The 18,420-nt window shown below is 39.1% G+C and overlaps 1 protein-coding gene across 2 annotated transcripts in view; it reads left to right on the top strand.

Annotated features, from left to right (window-relative positions):
- Positions 1 to 18,420, top strand: part of LOC122656187 — a 69,650-nt gene that overhangs the window by 37,305 nt on the left and 13,925 nt on the right. For both annotated transcript variants that reach the window (XM_043850653.1, XM_043850654.1), the window contains exons 4-9: positions 3,070 to 3,189; positions 4,010 to 4,138; positions 4,230 to 4,355; positions 17,812 to 17,867; positions 17,961 to 18,060; positions 18,200 to 18,317. In XM_043850653.1, the coding sequence (XP_043706588.1) occupies positions 3,070 to 3,189; positions 4,010 to 4,138; positions 4,230 to 4,355; positions 17,812 to 17,867; positions 17,961 to 18,060; positions 18,200 to 18,317 (649 nt within the window). The remainder of the gene's footprint in view (positions 1 to 3,069; positions 3,190 to 4,009; positions 4,139 to 4,229; positions 4,356 to 17,811; positions 17,868 to 17,960; positions 18,061 to 18,199; positions 18,318 to 18,420) is intronic.

The raw sequence follows: 18,420 nt of genomic DNA, 5'->3' as shown, positions 1-18,420 counted from the left end.
ACATTTGACTTTATTTTTGTTTCATTACTTTGTTTAAATTTCCTATTATGTCTTTTAGTACTTAAACAATATGTATTTAACTATTTTATACAACAAGGTCCGACCGTATATAATCAATCAAGGGTGCAAACCCAAAACACCACTTTGAGTTCATTTTTTTTGCAATATGAAGGTTTAAATGGGTTTATTTAGCTTAAATAAGGGTGTCCATGAAGTATCAGGCCTAGATATGGCCAAATACCCACCGAGATGGACTCCTGAAATATTGTAGAAAGATGCAATATTTCGGCGAAATTTCGCCAAATTTCAGATATTTCGGATATCTCGATAGGCCCGAGATACCGATATATCGCGAGATATAGTACTATGCTTCCAAGTATGCCCCTCTCTCTCACGGTTCCATTATGTTCCTTATTTTGTTTTTTTTTTTTAGTTTCCCATAATACCCCTGTCATTGTTTCTTATCACCTCTTTCCCTTTAATTTTATTTTGTTCCAAGTAGATCCCTATTTACGATGGCATTTGACCCTGAATTTATTACACTTTTGGAACGTTTCGCAAAGGAATATCAGGATGGATTGTCCGGTATCAAGTCCGAAATCAAATTGGATTTCCAAGCTCTTCGGTTGAGTTTTCGCGAGCTTACAGATAGTACCAGCCACTTCTGTGGTAAAGTGTGCATTGTGCTAGAAGCCTTAGAGGATGAGTCAGTGGTGATAGACAAAGTTTACAATGCAAATGCCGATCAAGTGGAAGTGAACGGTTCGATCACGATTGCAATTGAAGAATTGATCGATGGTCCGATTTCAATTGTAAAACCCCACGATCAAATTCCCATCTAAAAGATGCCGTCTACTACTGACCATCAAAAGATCGTGATAGTTGATTAGGAGATGCACTGGATCATCACTCCATCAAAGTCGATGTTTGTGAATGTCGATTGAGTAGTGCTGATTCTCTCATTTTATAAAACTCGTGGTCGAGTTTTTCTCAACACCGGGAGAGTTGATGCAGGTGCACTGCCTTGGACCACCCAAACCCATTTGGGTATCCATGTGAAGATGAACCGGGTCCAAATGGGTTTTTGGGTGTAGTAGGATATTTAATTTATTTATTTGTTAGGTTTTGAATTTGTTGGGATTTTATCTTGTAATCTTCTATTTTAAATGGGCTACTTAGTGGTAGAGTCCTTTCCATATTTTAGTTTCAATAGGCTAATTAATAGTAGAGGTGATTTAGGAATTTAATTTTCAGTTTTAGATTACAATCAGTAGTTTTAATTTTCTTTAAATACCAGTTTGTAACCACGCAAGTGACAGATTTGCTGAATAAAATTTGAGTTTTGATTATTGCTATCGGTGAGGTACAATGACTTATCTATGGTTGTGTGACCATCTTCTTCTTCTCCCCCTTCTTCTTTTGTGATTTTCTCTCACTTACCCAGCAACTCTGGTTTTTTTTCCCAGATTCCCTTCTCCCCTACCGAGCCTCCACCACTGGGACGTTGAGTCCCTCCATGAGAAGAGGTTCCAGACCCCGAAAAAAGTGCAGATTGGTCGGGGGCAGCAGGTTGTGACATTGCAGTACGACTGCTGTCTTCTGATTGAACCATAGCATAAGCTTGCTCTAGAGTGGGAAAAGGATCACGACTCAAGACATGTGCCCGAATCTGATCAAACTCAATATTAAGACCTGCCAAAAACACATACACCCCGAAACTTGTCCCTCCCTTTTGGAGAACTTCAAGGCATCAATAGTGCAAGAAGCAGAGAAATCCTCATAATAGCCCAACTCTTGCCACATACTTCACAACTCAGAAACATACTGAGATAATGTATTAGAGTCTCCTTACCATCATACATATCTTTAATTATGTCCACATATTTACTTGAAACACTTCTCTTCTCTAGTACTTGCCAGATTAACTCTCTAGGGATTCTGTCATAAGCTTTTTCTAGGTCAATAAAGACCATATGGAGATCCTTCTTGCAATATCTAAATCTTTCCGTAAGTCTTCTAAGTAGGTAAATAGCTTCTGTCGTGGATCTTCCTGGCATAAAACCAAATTGGTTCTCCGTAACAGTAGTTTCTTGTCTCAAGTGGGTTTCAATAAGCCTTTCCCATAATTTCATAGTATGATTCATTAGTTTTATGCATGGAAGAAAGTTAAGTGATCATTAAATGTTCGTCATCATGACTACATCAGTATATCTCTAAGTTTGAATCTTACACAAATCTTGCTCAAATGCGGCAAATCTTCGCTGTAAATGGGTTGTAGTAGTCCCCAACAGTTTGTTCAACCAAGAAATGTAGGTGATTGGGCCAAAAATACCAAATCTGGATTTTTTCAGAGTTTTCCCTCTCTAATAGGCGAAACAACTCGAAACTCACAAAATGGGTCGAAATTTCGGCCCATTTCGATAGAAAGCAGTGCTTTTATATGCACTGTTTTGTACGGTTTTACCAAAACTGAGTTGAAACCGAAATCTTGGCTGAAATGCCAAAATTTTGGTCAAAAGACTCGAAACCTTGCATTTCTGCTGAGTTGCATCTAATTTTTTTTTGACCTTTGTCGAAACCAAAATATTTCTCGAAATCTCGGTGGTTTCAACTGAGATTTCGAACTATGGTTATTTTTATCGATGGCTAGGTTGTTATTTCATTGGTTTCCTGTTCACTTTACTTTTATTTGCATTCTGTGGTCTATCATTTCTTGTATGCTGATTATGTATTGGAACATGCCTGAATTAATAAAATCTTCACCTTTTGAATGGAAAAATGAATTTTAATAAAGCTGTTTGCTAAAGATTAAGAACAGAGTTCATTCACATTGGGTTTCAGGAATTATATTGGGGATTTTTGTACAATGGCTTTGAATATTTCGTAGCTCAAATTTTCTTTTGCTCTTTTGGAAACATTGTCTTCGTTCCTTCCTCTTATGCTAATTCTCTTTTTCATGGTATCTTCTTTCCTATATGTTTCTTGGATTAGGTTATCAGTGTTTTCTGTATGATCTTCTGCAATTCCTATTGTGTGACTACTTTCTTCGTTTGCTGATGCATTATACAGGTTCAAGGACAACTTAGTCTATTGTGTGGTGGGGTTTTGACCTTTGGACTTGTACATTACCCATCATCGGAGTTTGAACTGATGGCAGAAGAGCTCCTGATGAGTGACTCAACACTTAGGGTAAGAGATGTTAATTGTTGCTTTGAATTTGACATGATGTGTAAATCTACTTATATCTAAAGTAAAGATCTCTCCTTGAATTTGATAACCAGTTCAAGTGATTCACCGATGCCATTTTTTATTTATTTTGTATGGGGTTTAAATAATTGTGCACTTGTTGCTTGTGTACTTGCTCATCTGTGTGTTCACTGGTGGACTGTGTGTGCAAAAATATGCAGGAATGGTCTAAGTATGCCATACCTAACAAATCAACATTTTCTGTAGATTGAAGTCTGCATCTTTTATCTGAGTACTGGTTCATTATAATAAAATAGGGAAAATTGCAGATAAGCAGAAGACTGAAATTAGAATAATAGTTAGTTGAGACTTGAGAACTCTCAAAAAATTTAAAATATGGTGAAGTGAATACTGTTTCTGCTAATGTTCACCAACAAAGTACAATTATGAATTTTCTCTACACATAAATTGAGAGATGATGGTTATTAATTCTTTGTACTAGTAAAGTCGTTATAATTGCTAGCTCAATTTGTTTATCAAAAGAGCTCGTACAGACATTTTCTCCGCGTATTCATTTCTTCTAGAGGAGCATATACTGATCAAAGCATATCCCATTCACATTGTGCTATTTTTTGGTCAGGGCCCCAGTGACCTTCATTAGACCTCTCTTATTCTTCTTAGCTTAGCTTCATAGCCTTTGATTTTGCCACATGCATTTACAAGGATGCGTTTCCATCTTAAACTCCTTTGTTTGATTTTGATGTATATCGTTCTCCACTTCTCCTATGTCTAATTTGTTGTCACTATTTTCAATTAAATTTAGGTGTATGGGGCACTTCGTATGACTGTAAAAATGCTCCTGATGTGGAAATCCAATATGCTCATAGATGGTGGTAGGGATGCAATGGTTGCAACGTCCATGCTTGAGGCTAGCAATTTAGTTGTTCTCAAGGTATTCTATTGCGGTTTATTTGCTATTTCCTACATGACCATGGTTGATGATTCATTAGAGTGTGAGATGCGATATCATATTTTCTTGTCAGGAATCATCTGTCATACATTCTAATGCAAATCTGGGAGTTCATGGGCAAGGCTTGCTGAATTTATCTGGACCAGGAGATCAGATTGAAGCTCAACGTCTCATTCTATCACTATTTTATAAGATTCATGTAAGCTGATTCGCTGAAGGCTCCATACTTTGCTGGCTTTATATACCTTAGTTTCATGATTTGATTTTCAATCTAGTTTCTCTCAAGTCTCAACTGCCCCACCGTATTTCAGCCTATATTTGCTATGTTTTAATTAAGTTATGGTTTCTTGAATTTCTCCTTCTGAACTTTTGATTTTCTTTTAAATTGATTTTCTTTTTTAAATTCTCACTACATCCAAGCACAAGGATTTGTTTTCTTCGTACATGGTGTTATTTGTTTCCTACAAAATAGATGCAAGCCATTAGCTCCATCGAGGTTTGAAGCCTTCCCTTTGATGTTGGGTCTCAAGAGGTACTACTGTTCAGAGCGTGTGGCTGTCTTTGTTGGAAGTTGTTGCATGGAACATTTTGTGCTTGTTGCTACTATTAAAGTGGAGTGGAGTGGTTTATGTCTTAGTTGCTGCTAAGGGGTTGTATGTTGGCCTTTTCTCTTTCCCTTGTCTTTGTAGGGATTCTGTTTCTGGTCTTTATCTTCGTCTCTTTTCAATAAATTTATTTTCTGTTTGTTGGCTAAAAGGTCCCAGGAAAGAAGAAACTAGTTTATTTACACAAAGAAGAAGATAGATATACATGCGATTGTAGAGTCACTAAAAGTGATGGCTATCCATCGGGCCCTCATTTCAAAATAATATAAGGAGGTATACTGGCATAATGAGAGATCAGGATGCAATATACATGCTCTTAACCTCTTTCTTCTCTCCAAGCCTTTGGTAGGTAGTGTATGTAGGCAGCCCTTTGAAGAATTTCATCTAGCTGACGACTGATGGGTGTTACTTAGGCATCTCGGATGATGCGATAGCATAGAAATATTTAGTGATGTTGTGCTAGGCTAGTATCATGTTTTCCCCCCATCATTTTTGTAGTGTGATTCCAGAAAAAGCTCAAATTCTAGTTATTCTGCCAGTCCTAATAGTTTTAAGGGCACTTAGTTTTAGTGGCCTAATTATGGAAGGAGACTTGATATGATTGCTCTGGATCGAACTATCAATTCAATGCCGAACTATCTATAATATATGCGCATTGGTAGGCTGTTGTCTCTTCCCAAACATGGTTTTCCCTCGATCGAGCTGAAGCGTTCTCTGTCCAGGAGCGTGGGCCCCATGTTGGTGCACCCAGAAGCATCAGGAGCTGCATATCTGTCTTTCATGGGGGGCGCGGCTGTCATTTTGTCCCCCTCTGTGTCTGGGCGCAGTTCACACACTCCCGGACAGTTATTTTTCCCATAAGTTATTGGCCTAGGACACAATAGGATTCATTCTGAATCCTACTGTGGCTCTTGGATTCTCCTTCTCTTCTATTGTTACTTCTCTCTTTCTTTTCTCGTATTCCTTTTCTCTTTCTCTTCCTAAAGCTGTTTGAAAACTGGTTATAGGTTTCTCTGTTGCTACATGGTATTAGAGCACTTTTAATTAGTTCTTCACCTTCAATTTCGGTTTTGAGAGTCTCTTAAGAGTATTTCCTTTGTGGTTGCAGCAACCTATGCTTCCATACACATTCTATGAATCCCTAGTTGATGATTATAGGAAGATGAACTAGGGTTTCCTTGCATATACTACCTACATCAGTGTTTCCGTGGAGTTATTTATCTACAGAAATCTTTTTTTATGAAGATAAAGGCTGGCGAAACTCTGTTTTCTAAGTTTTCTTTTGGCAGAATTAACATCTGCCCATACTTTGCATTGAGCCAGCAAATCAACCTAAATTTTAGGGCTTTGTTGGCCCCTCTGGTAAGGACCTTTGATACTTGTTTGTGGCTGATCCAAGCCTCCTAGTGATAGGAGAACATCACTCCAATGTGATGAGTCTGCATCACAATATTTTGCCTGTACCCCTGTTTTTCAACAGAGTTTGGCCTGCTTAAGCTACCTCTAATCATCAAAATTAAGGGAAAGATGGCTGGACACCTCCCTGAGGTGCGCTCTCCTTTCAGCCCCTCCTCTCCCCATCCCCTCCGCCATCCTCCACCCCCCTGCTAGTGTGACTTGGAGTTCCCTCTTCACTCAGTCCTCCACCTCGCCGGGCAAGGGATTACCCCGACACTTTGTCCCCCCCTCTCCCGATGGTGACTCTAGAGGTCCATGGCACATTGGCACATTGGTAGAAAACCCATTCTGCTACGGCAATGGGATCGTTGCCTGTAGCTCCACCGCATAAATCTCAGTTCCATCCCGGTTTGGATTACCTTGCTGGGTCTCCCTCTACATTACTGCTGTGAAAAAGGCCTTAGCAGAGTAGATTCAGTTGTGGGGAAGCCATTATACTCCGATGCACGCACTAAAAAAATGGATTAGCTGGCTTTTGGTAGAATATGTGTGGAAATTAATGCAACTAACCCCCCTCCGTCCTCAATCAGGGTCTCAGATGACGAAGGGTTCTCCTTCTACCAACCCATCGGCTACGATTGGCTCCCCCCTCTTTGTTGCTCCTGCAAAGTTTCCGCTACTCCGCCCTTATCTCTTCAACCACTCCCCTCCCTACCACTGCCTCTGGGTCTCCTAGCTTCCCTGTTGAAACCCCCGCCTCCTCTGAACCCCTCCCATCCTCTGGCTTTCCCCTGCTTGGTCCCAGTAATCATATCACCTCTCTATATCCCCTCCCCTTGCTTCCCCTTGATCCCCTGCTGAAGATACCCCTTCAATCCCCCAATCAGGTAGCTCCATGCTTCCGCCTTCCCCCTGTATCTCTGCTGTCTCAATTCCCTGTGGTCCCAGCCTTGGCTGGAGAAGAAGCAGGCGTTGCAAGTCCCGACGACAAGAGAAACCAGTTTCAGATTTTCCTCCAGGCCGTGATGTCTGTTCCTTTCCCCTTCCATCGGTCCTTCCGCCTGTGACCAAAGGTTCCTACAACTTGTTTCTTCCGCCAGAGACCGAAGGTACTTCGAATTGCTTTAGTGCCTTGCAAACTCCTGAATCCTGCAATGATATTGATAACCCCTCTGTCAACATCTCCTGCAGCTCCTCTTGCCGAAAATCTCCCTCTACTGGTCGACCGAATAGTCACTTCCCTTCTTTCTGCTCCTGATGTGCTTCTGAGAGAAACTGTCAGTCTGTGGTCCTCCTTCCACGTCAACCCTCTCCCCCTTTTGCCTTATCCCCCTGCAGCCACAGGTCCCTCAAGTATTCCTCATCCGCAAATCCATGCCTCTCCCTTCGGCTCAACTGCTCGTGGGCCTTTGATTCAATTAAACCCCTTCCCCGTAACCCTTAACCTGGTCCTTTCGGTCCAGCCCTCCTTTTGTTCCCCTTCCCTGACCGTGCCCCATTCGGTCCTGACCCCCATATACTCCATGCTCCACGGCCTTGACCCATTCAGTCTAGGCCCCTATTCGTTTCACTTCTCTAGCACACTCAGATCTCGTTGGGGGTCTGGCCCATTCCACGGTCCACTTCACAGCTAGTGCGTGTTCTTCAATGGGTGGCGATTCTACCCCCTCTGTCCCTATCATCTCATCTTCTCTGCCCGTGTCGGACTTGCAATTCCCTCTCCCACCTTCTGCAGGCTTTGTCATCTCACCCCCCCCTTCGTATCTGCCATTCTACCGTCAGAGCAACACAAGTTCCTCACCCTTTCCCAAGGTCTAGCCCCTCTGAGAATATTCCTTACCCGACAATGAGAAGATATTGCCTCTTAGCAAGGCTATCTGCGACTATGCCCTCTGTCAAATGAAATAGTTGTGATGATGGGCTATTCTACGTTACTTTGGATTGCTCGTTTCCTGAAGATGGGTCTGTTAGTCATGTTGTAAGGCGCGTCCTATCGGTTAATCGCCTTCTTTGTTCTATATGTTGTGGTTTCTTGGGGTTCTGCCCCTTTCCTTTATTAGTCCCTTGCCTCCCCCTTCCTGTAGTTGCTTATTATTTGGTCCCCCCTCTTCTCCTTCCTTTGGTAATGAATTTTTTATTCATCCCCCCCCCCCCCCCCCCAAAAAAAAAAAAAAGAGGCTCTTATCTAAGAATCCGGCAGATGGATTCAGTTAATATTTTGGGTATGATTTCGTTTATTTGAAAGCCTCCTTTGACCCTGTTTCGATGTAATCTGATACCTTGTTATCTTGATTTCTGAAATCACCCAATTTCTGGGTTTGTGATTTCAAAATTGATTCATATAACTGCTGGTTACTGTATCTTTATTAAATCAGTTTAATTGTGGGGTTTTCTTCCCAATTTACCTACTCTATCTGACCAGATTTGGGGACCCATCAGTGAAGGGTATCCTAGACTTCTGTTAATTGTTCTTTCTGGTCAGAATCTGATTCTCATTGGTATGCTCTGTGTGTGTGTATATATATAAAGACAAGGAAAGGATCATTATTCCTCTTCTATAAATATCCAAATTTTGATGCCTAATACCCCAGAGATAGTTCGAACTGTATATATATATATATATATCAGTGACTGCTATTCCCTCTGCATTGTGGTTGTCTGATGATAATTGGCTGCTGGTTTATTTTTTTGGTTAGATCTGGTATCCTTCATCTATCATGAGTGATTCGAAACCCCCCCGGTGGACTTTGTCAACGTCCAAATTACTTCTATCAAACTTAATGGTGCATCAAATTATTTACTCTGGGCATAGGCTTTTAGGGTTTATATTACTGCCGAACGGAAAATGGATTATCTGACTCTGCCACCACCACTTGCTACCACTTCTGCTGAGTATAAGGAGTGGACAATGGAAAATTCTATAGTACTTTGTTAGTTGTGGAATAGTATGGAGCCTTTTATGACTGCCAATATGATGTTTTGTACCACAGCTGAATAGCTGGTGGTGTCTGGGATGATCTTAAAGAAAGCTATTCTTATGATAAGAATATGCCTAGGGTATATGACTTATATGAAAAGTTCTTTTCTTTTAAGCAAAATGGCAACTCCGTTGGTGACTACTATAGCTCCTTGAAAGGTATGTGGGAGGAACTTAATATGGACCAACGTCTCTCTTCTGACATTGAAGTTCTTAAATCTCAATATGTTGAATTCCTAGTTGCTAAAGTTTTGTTTGGATTAGACTCTGACCTTCAATTCGTGAAAAGCCAAATTCTTCCAGACGAGAAGATACCATCCATGAATGAGGCATTTTTGTTGGATTCAATGTATCATGTCTCCCTCCACCAAATTTGGCTCGACCTCATCTAAGGATAATTCAACTTTGTTTAAAATAGTAGAGGTTGTGGCCGTGGTATTGGTTTTTCCGAAAGAGGTCGAGGTTTGGGGGGAGGCTAAGGCCATGTTGGTGGTCGAGGCAGATGACACCTACTAAATCAAGGTATGTGTCAGTATATTTACTGTGGCAAGATGAATCACATTGTTGATATATGTTGGGCGAAGCATGGTAAACTTGAGTGGGCTCAGTAGTTTTGTGCTACTACTATTACATCTAATCAGAGTTCTATTGCGGTCTCATCTTCCGACACCAATTAGGCTTCTAACTCTAGAGGTAGTTAGTTCATCTCTCCATTTGTTGCGTACACACGTGATGGGAAGAGAGATAAAATTCAAAGAGAGAAAATAGGAACATAGAGATAAAGATAACATAGAAAATTAGAAAAAATTTTGGCTTTATAGACGAAGCCGGGCGTCTTTGGCCTTATCGAGGAAGCCATGACCTCCTTTCTCCAACAGAGAAATTGTAGGAACAAATTATAAAAGTCTCGTCCCTTTTTCCATTACATTCTTCAACTATAAATGAGGATACAAATTTGGATAGTTATCGAACTATCTCCATTACTAATCACGACTCCCTAACTATTTTCCCACGTAAAACATAACTACTTAATTAATATTAAATAATTATAAAAACTCCTAGCCCATAACTACTCTCCCTATTATTTATCCTTGATATTTTATGTAAGTAACACCATTACGCGACGAACTCAATCAATTTCTTAAGCATATTCAACAATTTGAGGCATTTGCATCTACATCCACTTCTACCATTGTTCACTTAGGTATTGGCCCACTTCTTGCCTCTTCTTCTTTTACACCACGGGTCATTGACTCTAGTTATATGATTGGTAAGTCCCATATACTTTCTTCATTTTAGAAGATTAATCACCCTTCTAGAGTCATACTTATCGATGGTTCCTCTACTCATATATCTACTTTTGGTTGTGCTTTTTTGCCTTCTCTTCCCATGTTGAAATTTGTTCTTTATGTTCCTAAATGACCCTTAAATCTATCTTTGTTAGTCGATTAACTAAATCCTTCAATTGTTCAATCACATTTATCCTAGTTTTTCTCCCCAGGATCTTCAGACAAGGAAGATGATTGGTATAGGGTGTGAGAAGGATGGTTTATATTATTTTGATGGTGTCGCTCCTTCCTTTCATAGTTCTAATCTCGCAGAGATCTCGAAAAACTCTATACGAGTTATAGTGCGAAATCTCAAACATGCATTAACTCGAAAATCTCGACTGAAATTTCGGCGAGATTTCGGTACTTTTGTACTGTCTCGTCGAAATGGTACAAAGTGCCTAATAAAAAGACAAACTCGAGCTAGACTTTGAAATTTCGAAGTAAACTCGACAGAGAAAGGGGAAAAACCTTGGTTCTTATTTTTTTGCCACATCATTACTCAATACTACTAGGATACACTACTGGGGTTGCCACATCACTACGAAGAGATCGATTGCTGCTTATTATGGAAGATTTGGCTACGATCATAGTACTGTATTGATGGGAGTTGGGATGTGGAAGACAAGGGTGTCTATGACTTCTGTATTATTCATTATACTTGGATTGGGTGTCTATGTAATGTGCATTGTTCACACTTCATTGTACTTTGTAGTTTGTAGTATAAACTTTAAGTCTGTAACTATTTCTTAAATAATTATTCAATATTATGTGTCTTCATCCATCTTTGTATAATTTACTTGTCAATTATGCCTCAGCCCTAAAACAATGTGTAGAATAGGCAATATTACATTAAGGGTTTGACGTTTACTGCCAACCAAGGGTGCAAATCCAAAACACCAAATTGGGTGTTCTTTTTTAACAATTTGAAGATTTAAATATGTTTATTAAGCCTAAAACAAGCTTCCCTTAAAGTTTCGGAGCCAACTATGGCCATTTGCCAACCGAGACATCATTCCAAAACAAAAAAAATAAAAATGCACAAACTCGTCGAGATATCGGTGAGATCTCGGGTCGAGACGAGTTTTTGAACCTTGCTACCTTTGCTTCTGCTGCTTCTAGTGTGTCCTCCCCCTCTTAAGTGGAATTACTGGTTGGGACATCTTTCTCTTTTTAAACTCCAACGTATGGTTCCTAATTGCAAGCATATCTCTTGACACGAGTGTTAGGCGTGTGAGTTTGGAAAGCATCATCATACCTCGTTTCCTTCTCGTGATGTCTCTCAGAGTTCTTTTTTATATTCTTTTGTTCATTATGATGTCTGGGGTCCGTGTCATGTCAAGAGTCAATTTATTTTTTTATACGTTGTTACCTAAAAGATGATCTCAGTGACTTGGTTATATTTGTTGAAAGATTGATCTGAATTTGTATATTTTTCAGAAATTTTATCATGAAATAAAGACTCAGTTTGGTGTGTTAATTAAAATCTTCCAATCTATCAATGCTATTTGGCAAGGTTTTAAGTCTCTTAACGTATCCGCCGATACTAGCCGATACGTATCTTATTTTTAGGGCACCGATACGATACGGCACGATACGATACCTAAAAAAAATATCGACTGTATAGGGTCGATACGTGAATCAATATGGTTGATACTGATTGATACACTTGATACATCTCTTATAAACTATATTTTACATATTACTTATTTATATGTTTTATGCTTCAAAATTGTATTTTGCATGTATCCTAAACATTTCCATGTGTATCTTGTGTCTCTTCAATACGATACGATACGTCTCTTAAAATCACCCTTCCGATATGACACCCGATACCGATACTTTAAACCTTGCTCTTTGGTATACTCAACAAGAAATATCTGAATTTTGTTTCGATTATGGTATGATGCATCAAACTAGCCATCCATATACTCCTCATCAAAATGGTGTGGCTGAGAGGAAAAACCGTCAGTTGTTGGAAGTTGCTTGATCTCTTATGTTTCATACGCATGTTCCCAAGTTGTATTGGAGAGATGCTGTTTTAACTGTCTACTATTTGATAAATCGCATGCCATCTGCTGCCCTTAACAACCCATCTCCCTTTTCTATGGGTTTCCCCAAATTTTCTCTATTTGGTTTACCACCATAGGTGTTTGGTTGTATATGTTTCGTACACAACCTTTGTCCTGGTCTAGACAAATTATTTCCGTGTGCTACCAAGTGTGTGTTCCTCGAGTGTGCTCAAATTCAGAAAGGTTATTGGTATTATGATCCTGTTACGCGTCAGCATTTTTCGGTGCTGCTGTTACTCTTTTTTTGAAATTACACCATACTTTTCTGCTAAGAGTCATAGTTTGGATACTAATTTTCTTAATTCTCTACTGATTCCTGTACTCATTCTTATGAATTCCATTACCACTACTTCCCCACCTAAGCAATTGCAAGTATACAAGCACCGGCCCAAGTTGACCTCAATGGTTCGAGATCATCCTGCGATACTGCCTTCTACTTCATTAGAACCTTTGCCTAGGGATCCTTCCTCTACTGACTTACTAGTCGCGCTTCATAAAGGTATTCGATCTTTTACTCATAAGTCTAATATTGTTTATCCTATTTCTAGATTTGTTACTGTTTCTTATCCTCCACATTTACTTCTCAACTTCATTTACTGTATTTGTGCTATGGAACGAGGTCTTATTGAGATCTCGGTATTATCTCGGTTTTTTGAAGGTCCAAGACGAGACAACATATGAAATAAAGAATTAAACATAGACTCGACCAAGGTTTCGTATCTCGACCGAGATCTCAGTTTGACCGAAATTAGACCAAACCCAAGAATAAAAAGGGCCTTATCTTGACCGAGACCAGTTGAGATTTCGATAGGTCTCGGTCATCTAGTGGTTTCACTGTGGCACTCATTTGCATGATAGAGATGAGATAAGAGTGATGTATTTTACATTTTTACATTCCTAATGCTTATTTAAGTTGTTTTACATTAATTGTATGCTTTCTACTACTAAATTTTGTGTAGAATAGGGCCTATTAGAGACCGTGTACGTCGTAGCCTACCAACCTAGGGTCTGAAGTCAAACTCCTATCTGGACTTTAATTTTTCAAAATCCTATAGTACCATTGTATTTAAATGGTCCAAAATAGGTTGTATACCAAATTTCATGACTTAACTAGGTAAAAAACCATAGAAACCAAAAACTGAGTTCAACCAAGGTTTAAAAATCTCGTTTCGTTTCGGTCTGACCGAAATATCCGTCGGTCGAATTTTTTTTTTTTTTTGGCAAGGTTTCGGTTGGTCATTTCGGTGGGTTTAGGCCAAGTTAAGGTCTGAAACTTCATGGAAACCCTATTTTAGACTATATAAACACATGTAAATGTACAAATTGCAAAATAGTCACCCAAAGTGGCGTTTTGGATTTGCACCATTGATTGGCACTATACACTTGAATCCTAATGTATAGCTTAGTTAATTACACATACATGATACATACACATTGTTTAAGACTTTAAGTACTAGAGGGCATAATAACTAAAAAGCAATTTAAACAAGTAAATTTTCTTGGAAATATAAATTCAATGACTCATATGTCATACTATTAAGTACAATAAGTCAATGACATCAATATCCCAAATTCCCAATACAAGTCATGTAGTCATCAAGTGACTCAAATGTCTACTAATAATAATTACTCCGCCGTCCAGAATTGACCCCACTCATAGTCCGATGGAGCCGACGTGTATTGTTCTCCGACTGACATATAGATCGGCCTCCGGTGTCTGACATATATTAATTTCTTCACAAACAAACATGTATTGATCATGTTTTTTTCAAAAAAACAGTTTTGGAGAAAATGGTTGTACTTGAAATAGTAGAAAGGCTTCACAGATGTGTTAAGAAGGTTCAATCCTGTGTTCTCCAAGTGTTTCTGGTGTAGATGCAACGAAGATTCGAAGGCCGGTTCAAAAATCACCAAAGAGAAGTGAATGACCGATATTTAGACCGAGTTTTACCGAGTTTTTGTACATTGAGTTCAACCCCCAAAAAAAAAGAAGCATCAATTCACTGAGATCGCGGTGAGATCTCGGCCCAACTCGGTTTTCTGCCTGGCTGAAACCAGGTTCGAAACCAAGACCTTGAACCATGATTTGTGCCTATTAAGTACCAGAATGCTTTGTCACATCTTGGTTGGAAATATGCTATGGATGTTGAGATGGATGCATTGTTAGATAGTTGGACATGGTCGCTTACTGACTTGTCCCCAGGAAAGGAGCTTGTGCGGTGTCGTTGGGTGTGCTCTATCAAGTATCTTCCAGATGGTTCCGTTAAGTAGCTTAAAGCTCGCTTGGTTTTAAAAGTTAACACTCAGGCCTATAGAGTTGACTACTTTGAGACTTTTTCTCCAGTAGCTCATCTTAACTCTGTTTGTGTCCTTATATCATTTGTTGTTAATCTTGGCTTGCCTCTATTTCAACTTGATATAAAAATGCTTTTCTTTATGGTGATCTTAAGGAAGTATATATGGAGCAACCTCCTAGGTATGTTGCTCAGCGGGAGAATGCATCAAAGGTTTGCCACCTTCACAAGGCTATTTATTGGTTGAAACAGTATCATCGTGCTTGATTGGACAAATTCAGCAAGGTCATTGGTGGTTATAGGTTCACATGGTATTTCTCTGAGCATTCTGTATTTGTTCGTCGACGTGGGTCCAAGACTCTAAGGTGGTTATTCTGGTTGTATATGTGGATGATATTATTATTTCTGATAATGACTCTTCTGGGATTGAAGGTGTCAAGGCATATTTATATCAACATTTTTAGATGAAAGATTTAGGATGCTCAAATATTTCTTAGGTATTGAAGTTGTTCATTGTACAAAAGGTGTTTGTCTGTCTTAGAGGAAGTATGTGCTTGATCTTTTATCCGAGACTAGGATGTTGGGCTCTAAACCTTTGGATGGTCCTATGGATCCTCATATGAAGTTGGAGTGTGTGATGACAGAGAATTTGCAGATAAACATCACATGTGACTTGTTGGTAAATTTGTCTGCCTAATCGTTACTTGACCTGATATTTCATTTGTTGTGGTTGTTATTAGTCGATTAATGAGAAATCCTAAGCAGGCCTACAGGATGTTGTGTGTCGCATTTTGTAGATAAACATCATAGATCTACTACTGGGTATTGTACGTTTGTTTGTGGAAATCATGTTACCTGAAGGAGTAAGAAGCAGACTACAATGGCTTGGTTGAATGCATGGTAGAGTATAGGTCTATGGCACATACAGCGGCTGCAATGATGTGGCTGATATCTCTCATTCAGAAGTTGGGATTCTCAGTCACTAATTCTATGAAGATGTATTGCCATAATTAGGCTGCGATCTATATTGCCAGTAATCCGGTTTTTATAAGTGGACTGAACATATTGAGGTCGACTGCCATTTTATGTGGAATGCTGTTATCCAGAAATTAATCTCTACTCCGTTTGTTACCTCAGGCGATCAACTTGGCGATATGTTCACGAAGGCATTATTTAGGCCTATGTTTCTTTATGCTTGTTCCAAAGCTGAGTATGGGAGATATGTAAACTCCAGCTTTGGGGGGGGGGTGTTAAATGTATACCGTGATGGGGAGTCCCTCTCCTTATGTCGGTGTTAATTTAGTAGAGTTTAGTTGTGTTTAGTCTAGTATAGTTTTGTTAGTCTTTATCTTTGTTCTATTTTGTAATTGACTCCAAGTATAACTCTTGGCTTAAAGTTTAATATAAATTATTGGCCTAGGCCACAGTAGGATTAATGTAGTCCTAGATTGGTAGAAGACCAACTAGGCGCCAGTAAACCAGGATCTGTTATGAACAGGTGAATTGGGTAGGGTAAAATTGGGAATTTTGGCCAAATTAAGGCTATGGTTTGGTTAGGGTTAGGGTTTGATGTATGGGTTATGCCAAGTTGAGGTAGGGGAACCTATCAGTGAAGGTCTTGAGATGTTTTGATGGATGGAAGTGTGTAAACTTGAATGGGCAGCAAGTCAGGTTTAGGTTTTTGGATTTTGAAAGGTGGAAGATGATGGAGTCTAGGGTTTATAATAACAGGAAATCAGGTGGTTGAATGGGCTTAATATTTAGGTTGAGTGTGGGTAGGGTGGAGGGGAATATATGCTGAAAGTTACGGCTAAATCAGATGGTTAAATCTGGAGTTATGGAGGTTTCCTAGTAGAGATAGGAGGGAGGGGTAAAAGTGTAATTTCAGACAATTGGCTGGGTGAATGGTAATGAAATTTGGACCGAGTCCACCAATTGACACCTTGCGGTGGGAAGCAAGGGTGGATGGTAATGAAATTTGCGCCATAAAAGTGTAATTTTAGGCCCATAAAAGTGGCTTATTACATAGAAAACTCATGGGATCAAAGACCCAACATGTATATAACCCAACCCTAGACTTATTCCTAAGCAAACAAGCCCTATTATTCAAGAATTCATTTGAATCCTATTGTGGCTCTAGGATTCTCTTTCCCCCCTTCTTCTGTTCTGACTTCTTTCTCTATTCTCTTCTTAAAGCTGTGTAAGAACTTGTTATAGGTTTCTCTGTTGCTACAGAAACTTCTCCAGATATTAATGATAGTTTTTCTTTGTTTCCCTGTATAGTTGTGCAGCCAAGATGGGATTAACCCCTCTAAACAGTAAATGCCGGTGGCTGCATGATGTTGACTGGCTATTCCAGACAACTGCATATGGTGCATTATTAGATGACTAGATGTTTCTCAACAAATCTGTCTCATTAACTGTATATTGGCTCGTCAATTCTGGCTTGTTTTGGCCTTGTTCACCCTTAGGCATCTTCATTTTGTTTCCTACTTTGAGTACTTTGCTAGTGTTGGAATTCATGCATAGTGCCTACTAAATCAGCCAACCTCCAATGTGATTGTTGTGCATGTGTGTACTTTAATTGACTTCTAGATGAATATTAATCTGAATTTACATTCCCTTTCCTCTATTTTTTTTATGCTTTGAAAGGAATTTCTTGACTTAGGGTGTTCATGCTTTGTAAATTAATATCATTTTTATTTCTGAAACAATTATTACGGTACATTTTTAAATATTCGTTTTTAATTTGGTGTATTAAAATTCTATATGGTACTTTTAGTAGGGATTTTCCATTGGCTTTACGTCTGTTCATTTGTTAGTTGGCCACTTGTTTGCTTTATCGATTTTCTACATCTGCTCTGTTGCTGAGAATATGGAACTTCAAACTGCTTTAACTTGCCTATATTCATCATTTCAGTTGCTCTTCTATGTGGCTCATGTTTATGTTTCTGAGTGAATCTGTTCTACTTTGCATGTAGGTTGGGCATGGATCTGTTTTGCAGGGTCCTTTAAAAAATGCAACTACGAATGAAGTGTGAGTTTGGAGTTATATTGGATTTTGCTCACGGATTTACTTCTTTGGTACTTATTTATTTGTTTGAGTTATTTTCTTTTGCTATATGCTTAGGACACCGAGGCTTTACTGTGAATCACAAGATTGCCCTATGGAACTTCTTCATCCTCCTGAGGATTGCAACGTGAATTCTTCTCTAGTCTTCACTCTCCAGGTGTTACTTTTGTTAGATTGAATGCTGACAAGAGTGAAACTTTGATTGAGAATTAATTCTATTGGTTACAATAGGTTTACAGTTTTGATATTAGCCTCCTTGTGTACTTTAGATAATGGTTTTGTTAGTTTGCATGCAGATCTGCCGAGTGGAAGACATTACTATTGGAGGCATCATAAAAGGATCTGTTGTTCATTTCCATTTGGCAAGAACTGTGGTTGTTCAGTCTTCTGGAATTATAAGTGCATCTGGGAGGGGTACTTTTTCTCCCAGCTCTTTGAGTTCTTTTAATGCAAAGACTTATTCATCAATTATGTTGATAAATCATATATTTGTGTTTGCTGCATTTCTTTGAGGGCC

This window comes from Telopea speciosissima, chromosome 3, assembly GCF_018873765.1.
Source record: "Telopea speciosissima isolate NSW1024214 ecotype Mountain lineage chromosome 3, Tspe_v1, whole genome shotgun sequence".
Taxonomy (NCBI): Eukaryota; Viridiplantae; Streptophyta; class Magnoliopsida; order Proteales; family Proteaceae; genus Telopea; species Telopea speciosissima.
This window is presented reverse-complemented; position numbering and strand designations above follow the sequence as displayed.